Here is a 23,013-nt window from a genome sequence, read left to right as displayed (position 1 = left end):
AACACAACTGATGGTCAAGGGTTAACAACTAAAACCAGACAGAGGGGATGCTCGATGCACTTTACAAGGTGGGAGAGGCTGCAAGTCATGGAATCCTAGACGGTCAGGGCAAGTGGCAGGAGACCCAGCCTCTAGTTCTGGTGCTACGGGAAATGACCTCTGCCAGTCACCTCTGGGCTTCAGTTTCCTCACCTGTAAGGAAATGGGCTAGAGCACATGCCTTGAGGGTCCCCAACTAGTACCAACACTCAGTGTACAAGAGCAGTAATATATGCAGCAGCTTCTGGATGGCATTCTTAGAATCTCACGTGATGGCAAATTATATTTAGGGTTGCAGTGGCACAGATCCCAGCAAACAAGTGTCACTTTAATGGTCACATCAGACTTAGGCTCCTACAGGGTGAGCAAAGAGCCCAGCCCAGCCCCCATTCTATGCAAAGAACAAGTGCTATCAGCAACTACGTATCAGCCCAGGGCAGGACAATGGTCCGTCCCATCTCCTCTGCTATGGTTTTATTATCTTGCCCAGGACACACAGGCCAGCTCTCTTTGCAGAGTTCAGATGTATATCCTGACCAGAGGGGGGAGGCACGTTTTTGGCTGAACTATCTTTCTGTAAAGTGGGATTGCCACCATGTGAGTGGCCTGCAAATGACTCTTTTTCTCAAATGGACGAGGAGGATACACATATAAAACTCTCCCCATATTATCAACTCTAAAGCTTTGGAGGTAAGTTATGAAAGCATTTGCCATAAATTGTAGGAGTTAAATGCCAGAGGCTGTGATTTGCATCATGAAAGCTTTATAGTGACTGCTGGCCACACAGTGAGCGGTAATCAAATTAAGGCTAGGCTCCGCAGAGACTCAAAGCCTGTATTATTATCCACTGGAGACAATCTGAGGCTCACTGTTTCAGCGTGACTGCTAAGTAAGAGCTGATTCAGAATGTAAGTGGGAAAGCCCATAACCAAAGGAAGAACCCACCTGAGAAGTGAGATGAAGATAGAAAACTACATTAGAGGCAACTCGTACCCATAATGCTGCTCCTATTGTATATATATTTATAACATTTTTATGGAACACAATAACTTTCATATCCATGAACTGCTGCTGCTATTATTTACATATACATGTATAATACTAATATTATTTTACAGTATTTCATGTAACATTCACATTCATGAATGCTGCTTCTATTACATTAATATACATGTATACCTAATACATACATAACTATATAGATACAAAAAACAGAGACAACATTCATGGGAAAAAACTGATGGATATGAAAGTTATTTATGTTTATCGTAAGTATAATGTATTGATATTTTAAATATTTAAATATATTTGATATTTATGCAACGATTTTATTGCATATGATATACAGTAATATGTTTCATTTAATATATGAAGTCATTTAATCTAATATATTAATATGATTATGATATACTTTATTGTATTATTAAATTTAATATATCATATTTATTCAGTAAACATATATATATTTTGGAAGCAGCATTCATGAATTTGAAGGTTACATCACAATTCATATTAGCACCAAGCTACATGAAGTATTTACTTCACTATATTCTTGGAGGGTTGGTATATAAGTAGGATATTAGATTAAATACATTTAAAAAATTTTTTTAAATAGCAGTCCCTGGATGAGGAAGGGAAGTAGTACTTGGCAAAACCATTTGTACTATTACATTTATTTAGAAATGAGCCCAAAGATGCTGGACTTTAAAATGAAAGAAAAGGATTTTAATATTTTAAATAAAATTACAAATACATATTTATCATAGAAAAGAGAGAAGAGAGTTAAACAGAAAGAGGAGCAAAATCACCTAAAATGACACTGATAGAAATAAGCACTGTTAATTATGGAGCATAGTCTTTGAAATTTCTAAAATTTAAGGCTTTTAATGTATTATAACAACAGATACTCCTGTAAGTAATGTTTCTTTACAGCCACCGAACACTGGATATCATATATATTTTTAAAACATGGTCAATCCCCAAACTAAACCTCATTGTTAAATTTGCCTTTCATTGATTCTCAATGAATTCATAGGCTATTTCTTGGTGTGTGTATGTTTCCTTCTTACATCCTTATGAACTTTTTTTTTTTTTTTTTTCATCTTTTTGCTATTTCTTGGGCCGCTTCCGCGGCATATGGAGGTTCCCAGGCTAGGGGTCTAATTGGAGCTGTAGCCACCGGCCTACACCAGAGCCACAGCAACACGGGATCCAAGCCGCATCTGCAACCTACACCACAGCTCACGGCAATGCCGGATCGCCGGATCGTTAACCCACTGAGCAAGGGCAGGGACCGAACCCGCAAGCTCACAGTTTTTAGTCGGATTCGTTAACCACTGCGCCATGACGGCAACTCCAATCTTATGAACTTCTATTAATTCTTTATATTTTAAGAATACTTGCTCTTTTTCATACACATTTCAAAGATATCATTAAATTTCTTTCTTTTTTTAATGGCTGTACCCGTGACATGATGGAAGTTCCTGGGTCAGGAATTGAATGTGACCTGTGATCTACGCCACAGCTGTAGCAACACCGGATCCTTTAAACCACTGCATAGGGCTGGGGATCCAAACCATGCCTCTGAAGTGACCTGAGCCACTACAGTCAGATCCCCCCCTTTTTAAAATAGTTGATGTATAATGTTCTGTCAATTTCTGTAGTCAGACTCTTAATCTACTGTGTCACAGCACCAACTCCTTCAATTTCTTCTACGTATCAACTGCTTAAAATTTTTGAGTGATTAAACTTGTCAATTTTTCTTTTTCAGTCAAATCTTTGGTGTCTGACTCAGAAAGATCTCCCACACATCGTCACCAGGTAAAACTCTCACTTTCCTATATTACTGTCAGATTTCTGGCTCTTACATGTGTTATCATCTGGAATTTACACTGGTCTAAGTTGAGAGATGAGGCTCTAACTTACGCTTCTTACGTGGTTAGCTAATTTTCTCAAACAGTATCTCCTGCATAGTTTATCTTTCTCCATTGCTTTTAAAATTAATATTTTAAAATAATTTTTAAAATATTATAATACTTAGTAAGAGCATATATTAACGCAAATATCCTTGGGCTGGTTTTTGGACTTGTCAGTCTGTCATACTGATCTGCTGTAGGGGCTGCACGCTGGCTGAGACAATCCTCTTTTCTCACTGACACAACAGCTCTATTAGGATTCAGATTCAGCAATACCCAGCAATGCGCAGGGTAGGCAGTTTGTGATCACTAGAGCCGGTCATGATGTCCACGTGCATGCTCCCTCAGGGTTGCGGGGATTGAGCCTTGTTCTCCAACAGCTCCCCCGAGCCCCCACCCTAGTGGTCCACCCAGGGCTCAAGACCCTGGAGCTCAGCAGGGGGTCTGCATGCCACTCTGCGGAGAATCCTTCCATGCACTCCCAGGCTGGCTTTCCTCCACTTGCCGGAAGCCAAGGATTAGTCCACCCTTCACTCTTGAATCTCCCAAAGCTCCTCCAAGTGTGGTCCCTTGACCTGCAGCAGCAGCATCACCTAGAAGCTTGTTAGATGTAGACTCCAAACCCACCATGTTTTGCATTCTAACAAGATCCTAGCTGATTCACATGCAGGCGGCAGTCTGAAAAGCCCTGCGCTTGTCCTCTGTGATACCTGCTGCATATGACAAAGCACAGGCTTTGGCATTTCTGGCACTTAAATGGCACCATTCTCTGGGAGATCGGCCCCTTATGTTCCTCTGGCCATTTCCGCAGAGTAAGGAAAGTTCAGTCTACTCTCTTAAATTGGAGTCCAATGTGAAGAACTCTTATGAATAAAGCTTTCTCTCAGCCTCTATCTTTCAGCTTAAGAGCTGGCCTTCTCTCACTCGGCAGAAGGTTCCTGGCACCTGGATCCATGTTAACACACCATCCAAAGGCCTAATCTAGGTCTCAAGTCACCCGGGACACGTGCCAAAGTACTTACTGCTGAAAGGGAATAAAATGCTGCTTTTCTTCATCATCCACCTTCCCATGTATGATATCGGTAATATCCATCACTAGGAAAAAGATACACTGAATTAAAGGAACTAATGGCTTCAGGCCGTGGTGAACAATGATGGAAAATGACAGTATTAGCCAACACAGAGCACTGGAGGAAGACAGATAGTGAACAGGGACATTTCTTTCATTTCTTTGCCAAAGATGACTCTCAGCCTGTAGAAGAGCTGGCAGGGGCTCAGGCAGCAGCTTGGGTGTTCTCAGATCAACCCTGCAGGTGACTCCCTTTAAAAAATTCTACTTGGCCAAGTTGCTGGATTCTTGAGTCACGTGACAATGACACTTTTAGCCTGTATTCCAAGACACAGAGAATGCATTTATTTGGTGGGAGTGTCTATCAAATGTAAGACCTGGAAGAGGAACTCAAGACCTGAAAGCGTCCACTGTCCCTCTAATTGGACATTTTCTTACCTGGTTTCCAGATACACGAAGGGCAGCTGGGGCACCAGCAACACCGACTAGAAGACTATATTCTGATTTGCCCTTATATGCACAAGAAAGCACTGTTCTAGAAACAGACTCACAGACACAGAACAGACGTGTGCTTGCCAAGGGAGAGGGCAGGAGTGGGAGGTTGAGGTTAGCAGAGGTAAGCTATCACACATGAGAGGGCACAGACAACAAGGTCCTACTGTATAGCACAGAGAGTTGTGTACTCAATGTCCTATGATAAACCATAATGGAAAATAATTTTTAAAAGGAATATAAAAAAACCCTACTGTTTGATTTCCCCACTCCAAACATGCGATGCGAGTGTTGTTTAGGCAGACAGAAAAATTATGGTTGGTACACATTTTTATATGCCTCTAAACTCAACCCCCTAGAGTGGACCTGAGTTCACCGTAATTATGTTGAAAGTCAGATATCAATAAAATTTGACTTTCTTTATGAAAAAAGAGTATCATATATATACAATTGGATCACTTTTCTGTACAGCAGAATTAACAGCAGCTATACTTCAGTTAAAAAGAAGCACTGTTCCAGCCCTGCCACATATATTATATTATTTATACAAATATTATTATTAGCCCTAGTTTAAGAGATAAGGAAACTGACCACAGGAAAGGTGGGTAATTTTCCCTTAGAAGTTTTAAGGGGTAAAGCTAGGGTATGAACCCAACAGTGATTACAGGGCCAAACCATTTACCCTAACCATGCCTGCTGCCTAGACAACTAGTAAGTGGGCCACTCACTCTATATCCGCTGAGGTTAGGCAGGGCCTGTGGCATGAGGCTGTCCCTTGGTTAATAAATTACAACCTAGTCATACAGCACACACCAGTAATCCACACCCCAGATAACCTGTTTGAGAGTAAAAGAACTGAGATAGGAGACAATGATAACAGGAAAAACAAAGGATAAGGGAGGAAATGCTTTTGCAAAGTAATCCCAGCACATAGCGAGTAAGGCTTGGGGATTAAAAATGTGGCTGAAAGGAAGGTGTAGAAAGCAGGGCATGCCATCAACTTGCTGTCAGCCCTTAAGAGACCCTGGCAGGAGTTCCCATCGTGGTGCAGCAGAAACGAATCCGACTAGGAGTCATGAGGTTGTAGGTTCGATCCCTGGCCTTGCTCAGTGGGTTAAGGATCCAGCGTTGTCGTGAGCTGTGGTGTAGATCGCAGACGAGGCTTGGATCTGGAGTTACTGTGGCTGTGGTACAGGCCAGCACCTATAGCTCTGATTAGACCCCTAGCCTGGGAACATCCATATGCCATGGGTGCAGCCCTAAAAAGACAAAAAAAGACAAAAAAAAAAAAAAAAAAAAAAAGAGAGACCCTGGCAAACACTGCACAAACACACACAAATAGTTGCAAAATTTCTTTTTGTGTCCTCCAAGGAGGCAGTTCATTTGCAAATGACATCATTGAGTTACTCCTGACTTCTGCTGATGCTCAGCATTAAGAGTCAGAGTAAACTAGTCTCCTCTCCTTTCCCACCACCTGTCACTTTCTGAACGCACAGACACACACAGATGCACAAACACATACACACCCTGAAATAAAGGAGCAAATAAAAGCCTCAAGCATGATGTTCAAATCTCTTTGTTCCAATTTGAAGGACAATGACCTTGAATGTGCCTTAAATCTTTTACCAAAGAATGAATCACCAAAGAGAAGGCTAAATAGTCCAGGGCTCCTTGCTTTTCCTGGGATTCCATTTTCATTCATTATCAGGAAACAAGGCTGCCCCTCTAGGCCGAGCCTGGCCAACCTTGAGAGCAGGTGGGGTGCAGGCCCGTTCACTGGATGAACGATGCTCACACAGCCTCCAGGATGATACAGAGGCTGCCTCAGCATCCACATACCCACAGGGCAACCCTGACAACATTTCTGGGCCCTTGTACTAAAAGCAGAATTATGGCCTTTCACTGATGGCTTTCAACATGCCTTTAGTGACCAAAATATCCATGTAAGACCAAAAACTTATTTCTTCCATTTAACAAACTCCAGAGGAACATGCAGGGCCTCCCTGAAGGTTATGGTGTTTGATTTAAGCCAAGGACCCTCTCTGAAAGCCATCACAGGCACAATGGTGCCTTGGGAGAGTACATTTCCTAGATGGGCAAACCACCTTCCAGGGAGAATCTTATTTGATTAAAATCACTATGTGGCCACAGGCAGGGAAGATTCCAACAGTCACAGGGAGGCTGTACTGAGAGGGCCTGCTGGGTACCAGACGCAGTGCTGGCAGCGAGGGAGAAACAGAGGTGGTGGCGTCTAGCTGAAGACAGAGCACCCACAAAAAAACCAGCTGGCGGTTCCAGGCCGTCAATGCAGTGTGTCTGATGCTCACACTGACAACCGAATCCATCCTGCACTGTCTCTGGGTCTCCATTCCTCCTTCCTCCCGATTCTCTCTCTCTTTCTCTTTCTCCCTTCCTTTCTCCCTCTCTCTCCTCCTTTCTTCCTTCCTTCCCCTCTTTCTTCCCCCACTTCCTTCTCTCCTTCCTTCCTTTGTTCCTGGCCATGCCCAGGCTAGAGATCAAATGCACACCACAGCAGTGACCCCCAAGCCACAGCATTGACAGTGCTGGATCCTTTACTTGCTAAGCCACCAGGGAACTCCTACCTTTATTTTATTTTATTTTTTTGTTTTAACTGTGGAAACCTACATAACATAAAATTTACCATTTTGGCCTTTTAAAAATATATCATGTGGGGCAGGAAAGACATTCCCATGGTTGTGCAGCCAACACTGCCGTCCACCCTCCAGATGTTCCTATCTTCCCACACTGAAACTCTGTCCCCGTCATCCACTAACTCCCCAGTGCCTCCTCCCTGGCGCTCCTGGGAGCCACCAGGCTACTTCCTGTCTCTGTGAATGTAACCATTCCCATTACCTCGTATAAATGGAATCATGCAGTACTGGTCTTTTTGCGACTGGCTTATTTCATGTAATGTAATATCTACAAGGTACTTTCGTGTTGAAACATAGAACAGAATTCCCATCCTTTTGAAGGATGAATGGCCTCCCACTGTATGGATATACCATTCTGTTCATTCATCCGCGCATCAGTGGACACCTGAGTTGCTTCTATCTTTTGGCTACCGTGAACAATGCTGGTATGAACACGGCTGTACAAATATCTCCTTGAGAACCTGCTTTTTTGTTTGTTTGTCTTTTGTCCTTTTAGGGCTGCACCCACGGCACATGGAGGTTCCAAGGCTAGGGGTCCAATCAGAGCTACAGCTGCCAGCCTACATCACAGCCACAGCAACGCCAGATCCAAGCCACGTCTGTGGCTTGCACCACAGCTCACGGCAACGCCCGATCCTTAATTCTTATGGGTAGACAGCAGGGGAGCTGCTGGATGCTAGGTTCTCTGTTATCCTTTTTTGAGGACCCACCACACTTTCTTTCCCAGCGGCTGCACTGTTTTACATCCATCCCAGGGGTTTCCTGTACCTGCCACTCCAAAGGGTCTTCGGAGTCCACAGGTGTGCTTTTTGCCCTCCTTCAGCTCCATGTGGCCGACCCGGACAATTTGGCACACGAGGCTGATGCGGGGCCGGATGAGGTCTGTGCTGCTGAGGTCCTACAGGGGCGGAAAATGCACAAATGGAGGTCACACAGCGTCACTATGCCACCTTTATGTCTCTTTTCTTGTCACCTGACAATAAAACATCGTCCACAGTGTACTTCCTAATGCTGAAATAGCACAATGACCTCACTCTCCTCCCTCCTCCCCCACCCAGAACTATCACAGCATCAGAGAAAAAGGCGGTACTCAAAAAAATTATTTTTAAAAATTCCCCAGCTCCTACTTCAAATGGATAAATTAGATCATATTCAATCTCAAGTCTCCAGCTTATGTTGGGTATTTTAAAATGTGGTCATTTGTCACTGCTTTCTATCCTGCCAGGGCTTCTCTGAGCACTGGATGCCTTTCAGTGTCAAATGAAAATAAAACTTGCAAGACAGTGGCATTTATTGGGTATCCACACTTGCTAGTGATATGATAATTCATTTCCTCTTCCACATAATCCTGCGAGGCAACTATAACACAGAAATTTAATCGGCATTGCTTTCCATAGTTATGTATGTTTTATGAGAGGTGTCCATTGAGAGCTTCTGGGTATGTGTTGATTAATGAGAAATGTGTCGATGGAATGTCTCTGTCCTTCTGTGGTTCATGGTTGATGCCTGTTTGTATTCGTAAGGATGGGCGAGGAAACCCACGTGTGACATAACATATCTCATTCACTTAAACACTGGGAATGATTTAACTGCGTTTCAAATTCTTTTCATGCAGTAGCTGTCCAAGGCCTCTTTACTGAATCAAGAATTACTTTTTAAACAATCATTCCAAATCCATCCTCGACTCTAGCTAAGCAGGTCTCCAAGACAGGGATGTACCTCGATGAGAACATCACCCTTGAATTTCTAACTCAAGGTTTTATGAGGCTTCTGTTAATAGACAGATAAAGACTCCATAGATTGTGGCACCCTGACATTATTTAACAACACATGCCATCATTTATAAGTGAAGTTTCTGTAGAATGTCTAATGACCAAGGAATTAATCACATTTCATTGAACTGAAAAGGCTGGACATGAAATCTGCAAATAGGAAGAGCTTAACTGGAAAGGAGGATGAACTGCAGCTTTTCTAAAATGGTGCTGATGAGAAGACAGACCAAAGAGTAAATAATGCCTTTTTTGGTGAAAGTGTAGTTGATTTACAATGTTGTGCCAGTTGCTGCTGTACAGCAAAGTGGCCCAATCATACATGTATATACATTCCCTTTCTTATATTAACTTCCATCAGGGTCTATCCCAAGAGTCTGGATATAGTTCCCTGGGCTGTATAGTAGCAACTCAGTGCTTATCCTTTCTAAATGCAATAGTTTGCATCTACTGTTATAGTTTCTATCCACCAACCCCAAACTCCCAGTCCATCCCACTCTCTCCTCCCACACCCTTAGCAACCACAAGTCTATGTCTATGAGTCTGTTTCTATTTCGTAGATAGATTCATTTGTGCCATATTTGAGATTCCACATAAAAGTGGTATTATATGGTATTTGTCTTTTTCTGACTTCATTTAGTAGGATAATCTCTAGTTGCATCCATGTTGCTGAACATGGCATTAATTTGTCCTTTTTATGGCTGAGTAGTATTCCACTGCATCTATAAACTACACCTTTTTAATCCAATAATACTTTTTTTTGTTTGTTTTGTTTTTTAAGGCCCAACTTATGGCATACAATAATACCTTTTTAAAGAACTTTTTTTTTTTTTTTTTTACAATGCACACACTGACTGATAAATACCTTTGAATTTTAGGGGAAAAAAAAACCCCACGTATCTTAGAATCAAGGAAATACTCCATGTGTTGGGGAGAGGTTTGGGGAAGAATTCTAGGCTCATTTTTGTGCATGTTTACCAGGTGGTGGTCACTGGATGGGTCAATGATCAGACCCTGCTTGTCCTAGGTGTGGGAGATTCATAGAAGGCATGAATGACAATGAGGAGAAATGAATGAATGAGTGAGTAAGTAAATGAATGAATGAATGAGGGAATGCATGAGAAGCCTACCCTGGAACCGCTGCTCCTTCCTATCACTTCCTTTGGCGCTCTACGGCAGCCTCTGCTTTTCTTACATGAAGAGTAGTGAGAGAATATGGAAATAAAACATGGGTGTGGCTGAAGCAAAAAAGGGAGGAAAGGAAGAGAGTGTCTCCTTTAGGCTTGAGGGGAGCTGGGAAACCTCAAGGCGGCTCAGAGCAGGTGGCAATAGCTCCAGGGCATTTCAAGCACTGATGTCATAAAAAAGTGAGAAAACATCAAGAAAGTTTCTAGCCCAAGAGAAAGAGAGTCACTAGGCCCCAAGCGACAGCCCGATGAATTTCCTGGCTTTTGATCCATATACAACTGCACAACGCCTTCCGTGGGGAAGTGGAAGAAGGTGGAGGGGGAGGAAGGTCCCTTAAAACATAAGCCAACAAAAAAGTCTCGTTTGGTCTTTGACTGGGCTATAACCTAACTCTGGAATGTGCTCCCCCTTTATCTGCATAGCTCACCCCCTCAAGTTCTTGCTCAAAGGCTCCTTTTCCCAAGGTCTGCCCTGAACTACTTATTTAAGCCAGCAACCCTCCCCCTGCCTAGCAATTCCCCACCCCTCGCCCCAAAGCACTCGTGACCTCTAACATTCTACACAATGTACTTATCTCTCTGATTATTGTTCATTATTGTCTTCCCCATTGGGACAAGAAGCTTCCTGAGAACAGGGACATTTTTATCTGATGTGTTTCCGGATGTATCTCAAGTGCCTGGAGCAGTGCCAGGCACCTAATAGGTGCTCAATAAATCATTGTTAAATAAATGAGCAGGTGTTTCCTGCCAGGGGGATTCTGATGATTGTTATTTTCAAGTCTTCAATTTTTAAGTTTTCCATAGACTTATCACATGCATCCGTGCGTATCGTAAACAATGGAAAGGGCTTAGACTTTCACCGAAGACATGGAGGACTCACAGTAAAGACCGCCTGAAGATTGTTGAGCTTCTCTATTTCCTTGGGCATTCCACTGCTGCCCCAACGAATCAGGTAGTTCTCACTGGTGAAGGAAAAAAATATGCTCAGTGAGGGGCTCCCTGGGGAGGAAGTTGCTCTCAGTATAGATTTAGCAGGGTCAAAAGGCGGCCCAGAAGAGCTCAGTGAAATTCATCAGGCAGGACTGAGACCACATCAATGACCACCGTGTGGTCTCTTGGCTGTAGCTAGGCTCCCTGAGGCACACCCATATGGCCCCGTGAGAAGCACTGGTCAAGATGGGCACAGACCCAGTAGATTTGACCAGATTTTATCTGGGGATCTTCCCTCCATCTCAAAAGTTCCAGCATTGCTGAATCATGAATATCATTTTATGGCATTCCCGTTGTGGCGCAGTGGAAGTGAATCCAACTAATATCCACGAGGATTCGGGTTCCATCCCTGGCCTCACTCAATGGGCCGGGGATCTGGCACTGCTGTGAGCTGTGGTGTAGATCACAGTTGCGGCTCAGATCTGGTGTTGCTGTGGCTGTGGCATAGGCCAGCAGCTGTAGCTCCGATTCAACTTCTAGCCTGGGAACCTCCATATGCCACAGGTGTGGCCCTAAAAAGCAAACAGAAAAAAAAGAGTATCATTTTATAAGAACCATCCCAAGCCCACCCCCTGGAATCCACATCACCAATAAGACTTCAGTTTTTTGTTTTTGGCTACAACTGAGGCATGTGAAAGTTCCCATGCCAGGGATCGAACACGTGCCATAGCAATGACCCAAGCCTCAGCAGTAGGATCTAGACAACACTAGATCCTTAACCCACTGTACCACCAGGGAACTCCCGGGCTTTCTTTTGTTTTTGGGTTTTTTTTTTTCAGATATTTTTTCCATTATAGTTGATTTACATTGTTTTTGTCAATTTCTGCTGTATAGCAAAATGACCCAGCCACATATATATATATACACACACACACACACATATATATACACACACACACACACATATATACACACACACACACATATATATATATATACACACACATATATATATATACACATTCTTTTTCTCACATTATCCTCCATCATATGTTCCATCACAAGTGACTAGATATTGTTCCCTATGCTATACAGCAGGATCTCATTGCTTATCCATCCCAAGCTTTAGAAATAAACAATTTGTCAGAAATTACTTTTTTTTTTCTTTTTTTTTTTTTAGGGCTGCACCTGCGGCATATGGACGTTTCCAGGCTAGGGGCCAAATCAGAGCTACAGCTGCCACAGCCACAGCAACGTGGGATCCAAACCCTGTCTGGGACCTAATAGCACACCTCATGGCAACACCAGATCCCCAACCCACTGAGCAAGGCCAGGGATCAAACCCGCATCCTCAGGGATATTAGTCGGATTCGCTTTCACTGAGCCACAATGGCAACTCCAAGCAATTACTTTTAATTCAAAAATAAATGTTTTCTTGGCTGCTCAATGGTAGCCTAACTACAGAGTTGAACAAAGCCTACTATCATTCCCTCAAGTCTTTAAAATTTTATGGACTATTTTTTAGAGCAGTTTTAGGTTCACAGTGACGTTAAAGAGAAAGTTTGGATTTCCCATACGCTCCCTCCACATAGCCTCCCCCTTTATCAATAGCCCCCAGCAGAGCAGTATAGTCATTGCTATAATCACTGAACCTACACTGCGATATCATCACCCAGACTCTACGGTTTACACTGAGGGTCCATCTTGGCATTGGGCAGTCTGGGGGTTGGGAAAAATAAATAATGACACATACCCACCATGACAGCATCATAGAGAAGAGTTTCAGTGCTCGGAAATCCTCGGTGTTCAGCCAATTCATCCCTCCCTTGCCCCTCTCCCTATGGTCATTTTAGTTCTTTGTTCCTATCACCACAGTCTGATGAGTTTGACAGGATTTCTAAAGTCCAGGGGGTGCATGAACGTTACTGCACTGTTTCAGCAGTCATTCGCAAAGGGTTAGCAACCCAAAGGATTTTATTTTCTATTCCCTAGAAATCTTTCCTTTCTTCTCTATCTTTCCCTCTCAAACCCAGCAAAGAAATTCTTATGGGAAGGGGTATTTTTGCCAGGTTGACGGCCGACAACGTGGGTCTCCTTTACCTGATGAACGTGGACTGGTCCGGGTCATAGAGAGCCATGAGCAACTCTGCATCTTCCCCGATGTTGCAGACAAAGTTCTTGAAGTTGACATACAGGCCGTAGGTGTGGACAGCACTGAAGATGGATTGGCTCCGTAAGTCCAGGTTCTGCAGGATGGACTGAACACAGAGGACAGGAGAGAAAGGCATCCTGGTTTCAGCAAATAGAAAACACTCATAAAGACACCACCACAAATAGGGGCAGATATAACTACCACCCAAATGGAGAACCACTTACTGAGAAGAGTATATGTTAGGAGACAAGTGACAGAGTGAGCAGAATATAATCATGACTATTTAGACAATCAAAGCAGTCCTGAGCAGGATCTTGAGCCCAAGTAATTCATTAAATGCTGTCTAAACAGTATCTATCTAGGAGTTCCCTGGGAGCCTAGTGGTTAAGGATCTGGTATTGTCACTGTGGTGGCTCAAGTTCAATCACCTCTCCAGAATTGTCCGTGTGCCTCAGATGAGGCTAAAAAACAAAAAAAGAGCATAAACCTAAAGATTATGATAACTCATGGTTTTGGTAGCATCAAGAAGTTCTTATCTCAGAAGTTCCCACATGGTGCAGGTTCAATCCCTGGACTGGAACTTTCACATATCTTAGGAATAGCCAAAAAAAAAGTTCTCATCTCCCACAATGGCTTCTGAGTGAACCTCAAAAGTATAAAAAAGCAGAGTTCCTGTTGTGGCTCAGCTATAACAAACATGACTAGTATCCATGAGGACACAGGTTCAACCCTGGCACCGCTCAATGGGTTAAGGATCAGGTGTGGCCGTGAGCTGTAGCATAGGTCGCAGATGCAGCTTGGATCCCACGTTGCTGTGGCTGTGGCTGTAGCCAGCAGCTACAGCTCAGATTCGACCCCTAGCCTGGGAACTTCCATATGCTGCAGGTGTGGCCCTAAAAAGGCAAAAAAAAATTAAAAAAGATAAAAAAGCATAAAAACCGTGATGATCCTTCTTTTGAAGGAAAACTCTCGTTGCAAATAAGATTCCACTGGATTGGTCCACCCTTTGGGAGGGTTAGCCATTAGATCCAGAAACACGGTGAAATATTTTAACTGTACCAAAGAAATAAAACGTACAAAATGAAGAAAACTAAGCAGAAGCCTTTACTTACAGAAAGACTGAATGAATACAAATCAAAACATCTGTATGGTTGGGCAGTCATAATATAGGTGACTTCTGTTTTTTTCTTCCCTTTTTTTTTTAAGGGCTGCACCTGTGGCATACAGAAGTTCCCAGGCTAGGGGTCAAATTGAAGCCACAGTTGTTGGCCTACGCCACAGCCATAGCAACACAGGATCTGAGCTGTGTCTGTGACCTACACCACAGCTCACGGCAATGCTGGATCCTTAACCCACTGAGCGAGGCCAGGGCTCGAACCTGCAACCTCACGGATACTAGTCAGGTTCATTACAACTGAGCCACGATGGGAACTCCTTTTTCTCTTTTTCTGTCTGTACCTAATTTTTATCTGTTGTCCAATTACAATTTTCAAAATCTTTCCAACAATTTATTTGTAAATATTATTTTATTTATTTTGGAAATCACTACAGAAGTTTACAGGGCAATGAGACTTTTCTCCCACCCAGTTCTCCCCAAAGGCATCCATCAGTTGTCAATTTCTTGTTTCTTCACTCCAGAGTTAGTCTACACTTAGGCAAGCAGAGACATACGCATATTCTTCTTTGAAACACAAATAGCATTTTATATGCACTGTTCTGCATCTTGCTTGTTTCCACTTAGTATATATCTTCGCAATCTTTCCAGGTCAGAACATATACAGCTGCCTTAGTCTTTTTATTAGATCTTGCTTCTAAAATGAGACGATTTTCTTTTCTTTTCTTTTTTTCTTTCTTTTTTTGTCTTTTTGCCTTTTCTAGGGCCGCTTCCTGCGGCATATGGAGGTTCCCAGGCTAGGAGTCTAATCAGGGCTGTAGCCACCGGCCTACACCAGAGCCACAGCAACTCGGGATCCGAGCCGTGTCTGCAACCTACACCACAGCTCACGGCAACGCCAGATCCTTAACCCACTGAGCAAGGGCAGGGACCGAACCCACAACCTCATGGTTCCTAGTCGGATTCGTTAACCACTGCACCACGACGGGAACTCCAGGAGATGATTTTCTTTTTTTTTTTGTTTTTGTTTTTTTTTTTGTTTTTTTTTGTTTTTGTTTTTGTTTTGTCTTTTTTTTTTTTTTTTTTTTGCTATTTCTTGGGCCGCTCCCGCGGCATATGGAGGTTCCCAGGCTGGGGGTCAAATCGGAGCTGTAACCACCGGCTTACACCAGAGCCACAGCAACGCGGGATCTGAGCCGCATCTGCAACCTACACCACAGCTCACGGCAACGCCGGATCGTTAACCCACTGAGCAAGGGCAGGGACCGAACCCTCAACCTCATGGTTCCTAGTCGGATTCGTTAACCACTGCGCCATGACGGGAACTCCCAGGAGATGATTTTCTAGACAGCATTTCCACCTCTGTCGTCACAGATGCCCCTTCCCTCATTACAAACAAAAGGGGTTCCTGGTTCGAGCCCAGTGGAGTCGCCAAAAAAGCAAAAATGTAACCTCCGTGGCCAAAAAGCCCGCACATTGAGGAAGTGTACCTTCTCTTCCTGGATCTTTTCTTCAATCCTTTTCGAGGCCATTTCATGCGCCTTGAAGAGGGCGATGGTGCTGGTTTCATCCGGGTCCAAGATGTTCCCGTTGTCGTCCCGCACGACCAGATCCAAGCCCAGCATTCTAGAAGGAGAGGAGGGTTAGTTGGTTCTCTTATGAGGATCATACCCTTCTCCAAAGAGTCTTTGTGGAAAAGCCCAGAGGATTTAGGTAAAAGGTTGCATGCTGGACAAGTCAAGGTAAGAAGAGCTCGCTGGCTTTTTCCCTTTAAACTTCTGCCTCCTTTCCATACAACAAACGATATGAAAAAACTTATGATAATGCTACCCAAACTCCTATCACGATATGCAAAGTAACCTGCCTCCCCAGTAAAAGCTGGCATGAATTCTAACCAAAATCCTCTAACCAATACTTCTCTCCCCTAATCATCTGTAGTTTGCTATCAGAACTACGAAAAAGGAAAGTTCAGATATTGCGGCGGGTGGGGGAGGAGGGGGCTTGCCCTGATTTCCTTACACACAGGCTTCGGGGACAGATCATAATTCAAGACTGTCTTAAAGGCGTTCCCCATTGTGGCTCAGCAGAAATGAACCTGACTAGTAACCATCAGGTTGTGGGTTCGATCCCTGGTCTCGCTCAATGGGTTAAGGATCTGGCCATGAGCTGTGGTGTACGTCGCAGATGCGGTTTGGATCTGGCATTGCTGTGGCTGTGGTGATGGCCAGGGGCTACAGCTCCAATTCAACCCCTAGCCTGAAAACCTCTGTATGACACAGGGAGCAGCTCTAAAAAGCAAAAAACAAACAAGCAAACCCAAAAAACCAACCAATAAATAAATAAATAAATGAACACAACAAAGAAGTCTTAGCTATTGGTATAATGAAGCCCCCTCAGAGTATGGGCAGCTGGACCAAGATTTGTATCTTGGCTTTAATACTTGCTAGCAAGGTGACCTTGGGTAATCTATTTCATTTTGCAAAGCCCTGATGTCCTCATCTGTAAATACTCCCCACCTCTGAGGGCTGTTGTGTGAATTTAATGAGATCATGCATGCAAAGCACATAAAACAATATCTGGCATATAATATGCTCTCAGTAAATGTTAGTGTTTACTGCAGCAACAGCAACCGGCACAAGAAAACTGGCTGTGTTAAGACGCAGCTCTGAGTGCTCTAAGGGAGGAGTAAGTGCCATATGGTCTATTCAGGGCATCTTCCCACCAAGGCTTTTATGCCCGATGTGCACACAGAGGTAGAAAAATCTCTGCTTAGTTCTAAGAAGTTGGGGACTGTGGTGGAAACAGGATACCACAATCTGAACGCCCAGTGCGCATTCCAGACGCTAGCAGTTTGGAAGCGACATTGTCCAAATGGCAAGAAAACTCAGAGCTAACAGTGGCACGTGCCAAGTAAGTCTTTGGGAAGAAAGCAAAAACGCCTTGTGGGGGGCGTTAAACCCCATCCCGTTTATAGCATCTCCATCAACAGATTCAATCTGTCAGATCTCTTTCCATTGCAGACAGACCACAGGCCACCCAGACTTCAGAGCGGTGGTCCTTGATGGCTGTTCAGACACTGGATCACCAACTCACTGATGGAACAGCTTAATTTCTTGAGCTGCCTCCAAGGGCTGAAATGGGAAGGCAAGCGTGCGCTGCTGTTTGTGGGACATTACCACGTTGTGCCGGAGATCCGGAGCCGCGGGGCCACTGTCCTACTGTGCCAAGACTCCAAAATACAGAAGCAGCATATGCGCAAGGAGGGAGCTGCTTTATGCCACCTTAGCTGTGGTTTAAGAGTCTCCCCATTACCACATGTCAGGCAGTGCAATTCCTATAGTTACACTCCTGTGAACAGACAAGTGATGAGGGAGGGAACTGCTCATTTTCAAGCCTAAGCAGAGGGGATTAGGCATGGAACTGAAAGTCTTGGGTTCAAATTTAAGCTTTCCCACTTACTACCCATGTGACTTGGCAATAATTCACCTAAGCGCACTCGGTCGGGTTCTTTAACAGAGAAACGGGAATAACGGCTACTTCATAGGGTTATAGCCAAGTATTAAATGTGAAGTATACATAGGAGAGATTTTATAAATAAAGGTGAATAGTAATGTAAGCTATTTTTGCTCCAGCTCTTTCTGCTGTCAGCTGTCAGAGTCTAGAACATTGACATGAATAGGGTAAGGCACTGTATTTTAACAGGGCTCTGAGGTGCATGCAAGGGCCCAAGGTTGGAGAAGGATAAAGTGGGAGAAACAAAAAAATCACAAGTTGAAGATTTAAAAAACGAAACGAAACATCAAAAGAATCATCAACAAAGGCTGAGAAACCAAGCCAGTGTGTTAAAAAGAGTTGGGGAGTTCCCTTCGTGGCTCAGCGGTTAATGAACCCGACTAGGATCCATGAGGATTTGGGTTCAATCCCTGGCCTCGCTCAGTGGATTAAGGGTCCAGTGTTGCCATGAGCTGTGGTATAGGTCGAAGGCATGGCTCAGATCCTGCGTTGCTGTGGCTGTGGCGTAGGCTGGCAGCTACAGCTCCCATTCAAACCCTAGCCTGGGAACCTCCATATGTCACAGCTGTGGCCCTTAAAAAAAAAAAAAAGAAAGAAAGAAAGAAAAAGAGAAGAGCTGGCCTGGAGGGATAAAGTCCAGGTCACCATCAGTTTTGATGAATTTGATTGAATTTCTTATTTTCCAAAGTCAGTAATTTCTGGGTCTTACACATATCTGCCTGAGCCAAGCAGGAGATAAATATGCTTTGCTATTCTGGCAAATCTGGTTTATACACAATGTAAACAATGATCTTGGTTAGGGGAAAACAGTAAGGAAGATAAGGAGTCTGGTGCTAATTTAAAATACACTGTTAGGAGTTCCCTTTGTGGCCCAGTGGGTTAAGAACCTGACTAGTATCCATGAGGATGCAGGTTTGATTCCAGGCCTTGCTCAAAGGGTTAAGGATCCAGCTTTGCCGTTAGCTGTGGCACGGGTCACTGACATGGCTTGAATCTGACATTGCTGTGGCGTAGGCCAGCAGATACAGATCCAATTTGACCCCTAGCCTGGGAACCTCCATATGCCACAGGCATATGCCAAAGAAAGGAAGGAAGGAAGGAAGGAAGGAAGGAAGGAAGGAAGGAAGGAAGGAAGAAAGAAAGTAAGAAAGAAAGAAAGAAAGAAAGAAAGAAAGAAAGAAAGAAAGAAAGAAAGAAAGAAAGAAAGAAAGAAAGAAAGGAAGGAAGGAAGGAAGGAAGGAAGGAAGGAAGGAAGGAAGGAAGGAAGGAAGGAAGGAAGAAAGAAAGAAAGAAAGAATAAAGATACTCCCAAGTCTCCAAAAATGTTGGCTTCAGATGCTCAGGCCCTTCAAGTCTTTCTGGAAGTGGTGCCGCTTTCACCCTGCTCATCCATTATCTCCTTGAGACCAGAGATCCAGCATGGGGTCTGACCCACACAGGGCACCACCAAATTCTCTTCGACAAAATTAAATGTTGAAGGACAAGGAGAAGGAGAGCAGTAAGCACAGCTCTTGGGCAACTCCAAGATCACCAGCTCATGATGAGTTATGTCCTTCATGCGACTATGCCTGGCCTTTTCCAAGTTTCCAGTGAACAGCCATCACTGGCTTACCTGTTCCCATGATCGATTTTGGCAGTGACCTTCTTCTTGAGCTCTGCCAGTTCGTCCTTGGGCAGGGTTCCAGACAGAATCTGGGACCGCCACTCAATCAGGCTGTACGTCATCTGCTGCAGTTGGCGGAAGAGCATGATCTTGTTGCTCTAAGATGGGCAAATGAGGCAGAGGAGAGGACCAAAAGGAAAAAAAAAAAAAAAAAGCTGTGATGGAAGATGGGTACATCTGTCGACTTGATCCTTTACAAGGCATTATGTAACCAATGAATTCTGCCATCCAGTGAGCTGTGCACTTTGAGAGATCTTTTTTCTTTATCACCAAGGACGGCTTTGCCTTGACCCATTCCCACTTCCTCCTCTGTTGCAACTTTAGAAACAGACAAGCACTTGTAAAGATGGATGGTTGGTCCTAACTCATAAATGTACAGAATCATCCATTCACCCTAAACTTCTGCCCCATCCCTCCTTTGTTTAAAACCCTCCAAGTGATTTCCACTGTCTTTCGGATACAGCAGATCACATGTAAGTTCTTCCCATCTTGGCTCCTATTCACAATCCCAGCCACTCTGAACACCAGCCACTACCTCAAAAATATACACTCCTGGAGTTCCCGTCGTGGTGCAGCAGAAAGAATCCCACTAGAAACCACGAGGTTGGGGGTTCGATCCCTGGCCTCGCTCAGTGGGTTAGGGATCCGGCACTGTTGTGAGCTGTGGTGTAGGTCACAGACTTGGTTCGGACCTGGCATTGCTGTGGCTGTGGTGCAGGCTGGCAGCTGTAGCTCAGACTAGACCCTTAGCCTGGGAACCTCCATATGCTGTGTGTGTGGCCATAAAAAGGAAACAAACAAACGAACTAAACTATGCTCCTTCCATGCAAAGCTACATCCACTTCTCCCAAAGGAATCCAGACTCAATATGTGACTCCTCTACCTGGAAGCACCTTTCTCCTCTTCCTCCATAACCTCCACTGTCAACCCAATACGTCTTCCTCCAGTTGCTAGTTCTGATTTCTACAGCCTCAACTTAGAAGTCTCGTCCTCGAAATCATAACTCTGGGTGGGCCGTCTCGCCCAGAGCTGCTGGAATTTACGCCTAACGCGACACTCAGAACCTGGACCACCCTGCCTTGTCTTACTCTGCCCCTCAATGGTAAGAAGCCACAGGACAAGGAGCTGGTTCTGTTCAGTTTGGGATCCCTAGGAGCTGGTATAGAGTATACACTCTATAAAATATTCAGGGAATTCCTGTAGTGGCACAGCAGAAACAAATCTGACTAGGAACCATGAGGTTGTGGCTTCTACCCCTGGCCTCATTTAGTGGGTTAAGGATCTGGAGTTGCTGTGAGCTGTGGTGTAGGTCACAGATGCAGCTCAGAGCTGATGTTGCTGTGGCTATAGCACAGGCCAGCAGCTGTAGCACAGATTGGACCCCTAGTCCGGGAACCTCCATATGCTGTAGATGTGGCCCTAAAAAGCAAAAAAAAAAAAAAAAAAAAAAAGTTCAGCATCCATAAAGTATGCATGGAGAAAGAGCTGTAATTTCAGAAACAATGGAAAATCAAAAATAGAATGTGAGGAGTTCCCTTGTGGCACAGTGGGTTAAGGATCTGGCATTACCACTGCTATGGTTCTGGTCACTGCTGAGGCGTCAGATCACTAATATGGGAACTTCCACGTGCCATGGGCATGGCCAAAAAAATGGAATGTCAAATACTATTTTACAATTCCCACAACATTGTTAGACTATTCCCAAAACTATTAGACTCAGAATAATTAAACCGTTATTCTGGGCTTCAGAAATAACTTCCTGTAGCTGAACTAAATACACTTACAACCAACTAATTATTTGTGCCTCAGTCATTTTAAGAATCAGATACTTGATGTCATACCATTATAACCTTGATTCTATCTAAAGGATGGATTCATTCATTATATTAAAACAGGGAGAGGGAGGGAGTGGGATGGACTGGGAATGTGGGGTTAGTAAATGCAAACTATCACATTTAGAATGGATAAGCAATGAGGTCCTGCTGTACAGCACAGGGAACTCTATCCAATCACTTGTGATAGAAAATGATGGACGATAATATGAGAAAAAGAATGTATGTATATATATATGACTGGGTCACTCTGCTATACAGCAGGAATTGACACAACACTGTAAACCAACTATACTTTGATAAAAAAATTTTTAAAAAGTCAATGAACATCTACTATGTGCTGGAAATAAAGTTCCTGCTCATTCTAGAAGGAGAAGACAGCAAGAAATAAACTTATATATTTCTATAAATATATATAAAATATATAATATACAAAATATATCAAGGTAATACATATTATTTACATATATATGCACACATGAGATAATTTCAGGTTATAAAAAGTGCGAGGAAGTAGGGCGATTTGATAGGGTGTATCTGGGGGGAGGAGACCACTTTAGGTGGAATGGTTGCAAAGAACTGCTTCAGGTATCCCTTTTGATGCACAAAGATACAGCATCACCCCATACTGAACCACTTCTTTTTCATTTATAGATGAAAAGCCATGATCTATTTACACAACCATATACTTCTAAAATTATAGGGATTATTGTGGTCTGCTACAAAAACAATACAAAAAAAAAAAAAATAGCCACGTGATGGTGCTGCTGGCTGAACCACATGCTCCTTAGTGATGCTCTTCACCAGCAGTCCTGGGGCAGATTCCTGGCAAGGGATCAACAAGAATCAGGGCTGCAAACATTCAAGCTAATCCTGAACAAAGAGTAAATGTGAATGGAAGAGTGCTCAGCCTAGAAGTGGGGACAGTGGGGACAGCAAGAGCCCCATGAGAAGGTCAAGGTTCGGTGAAAACACAAAGGAGAGAGCAAAGAGCTCATTTATCTGTGACTGCATCAGCTCTAATACCACGAACCTGAAAATACAGAACCCGAAAGCCAATTAAAGATGTCAAACTACCTATATTTTATGCTTTCAGCTTTTTCTGAATTGCCTCTTTTGAAAAACATAAATGAGAATTTAAAAATTCCATTTTTGGAAAGCAAAGGTTAAAAAAAAAATCCTGGAGCCCCCGTCGTGGCTCAATGGTTAATGAACCCAACTAGTATCCATGAGGATGCAGGTTCGATCCCCGGCCTCGCTCATTGGGTTAAGGATCCGGCATTGCCTTGAGCTGTGGTGTAGGTCACAGATGAGGCTGGGATCTGACATTGCTGCGGCTGTGGTGCAGGCTGGCAGCTACAGCTCCGATTAAACCCCTAGTCTGGGAACTTCCATGTGCCTCCGGTGCAGCCCTAGAAAGACTTAAAAAAAAAAAAAATCATGCTTTTTTCCCCCCACTCCATTTCATATAAAATGTTTCCAAATGCATTGTCTTTTCAAATTGAGAAATTAAGTCTATAAAATGTTGCCTGTAAAGCTGCTAGGCAGAAAGGGATCTTTTTTACTTTCTTGAGAACTATTTGTCCACTCCTAGTTAGGTGATTCCCCCCCCCCCGCCCGCTGTGTTCTCTCATTTTAATTAAGATATTAGATCTCATAATACAGT

General features: G+C 43.6%; 1 protein-coding gene and 1 long non-coding RNA gene across 3 annotated transcripts in view; one reads left to right on the top strand and one right to left on the bottom strand.

The window, feature by feature from the left end:
• DOCK5 (dedicator of cytokinesis 5) overlaps positions 1-23,013 on the bottom strand; it is a 241,436-nt gene that overhangs the window by 112,934 nt on the left and 105,489 nt on the right. Inside the window, 6 exon segments of the mRNA XM_021073736.1 lie at positions 3,977-4,049; positions 7,956-8,085; positions 11,024-11,105; positions 13,174-13,331; positions 15,830-15,965; positions 19,465-19,613. Coding sequence (XP_020929395.1) covers positions 3,977-4,049; positions 7,956-8,085; positions 11,024-11,105; positions 13,174-13,331; positions 15,830-15,965; positions 19,465-19,613 — 728 coding nt within the window.
• Positions 263-11,019, top strand: LOC110256828. 2 transcript variants are annotated; one of them, XR_002338836.1, is made up of 3 exons: positions 263-729; positions 2,810-2,859; positions 10,938-11,019. It is a non-coding gene; the product is annotated as an uncharacterized LOC110256828 (long non-coding RNA). The 2 variants fall into 2 exon arrangements; XR_002338837.1 differs by lacking the exon at positions 10,938-11,019 and adding an exon at positions 3,856-3,967.

The sequence above is a fragment of the Sus scrofa genome, chromosome 14 (assembly GCF_000003025.6).
Source record: "Sus scrofa isolate TJ Tabasco breed Duroc chromosome 14, Sscrofa11.1, whole genome shotgun sequence".
In the NCBI taxonomy this organism is placed as follows: Eukaryota; Metazoa; Chordata; class Mammalia; order Artiodactyla; family Suidae; genus Sus; species Sus scrofa.
The sequence above is the reverse complement of the archived record's forward strand: the minus strand, read 5'-3'. Positions and strand labels throughout refer to the sequence as shown.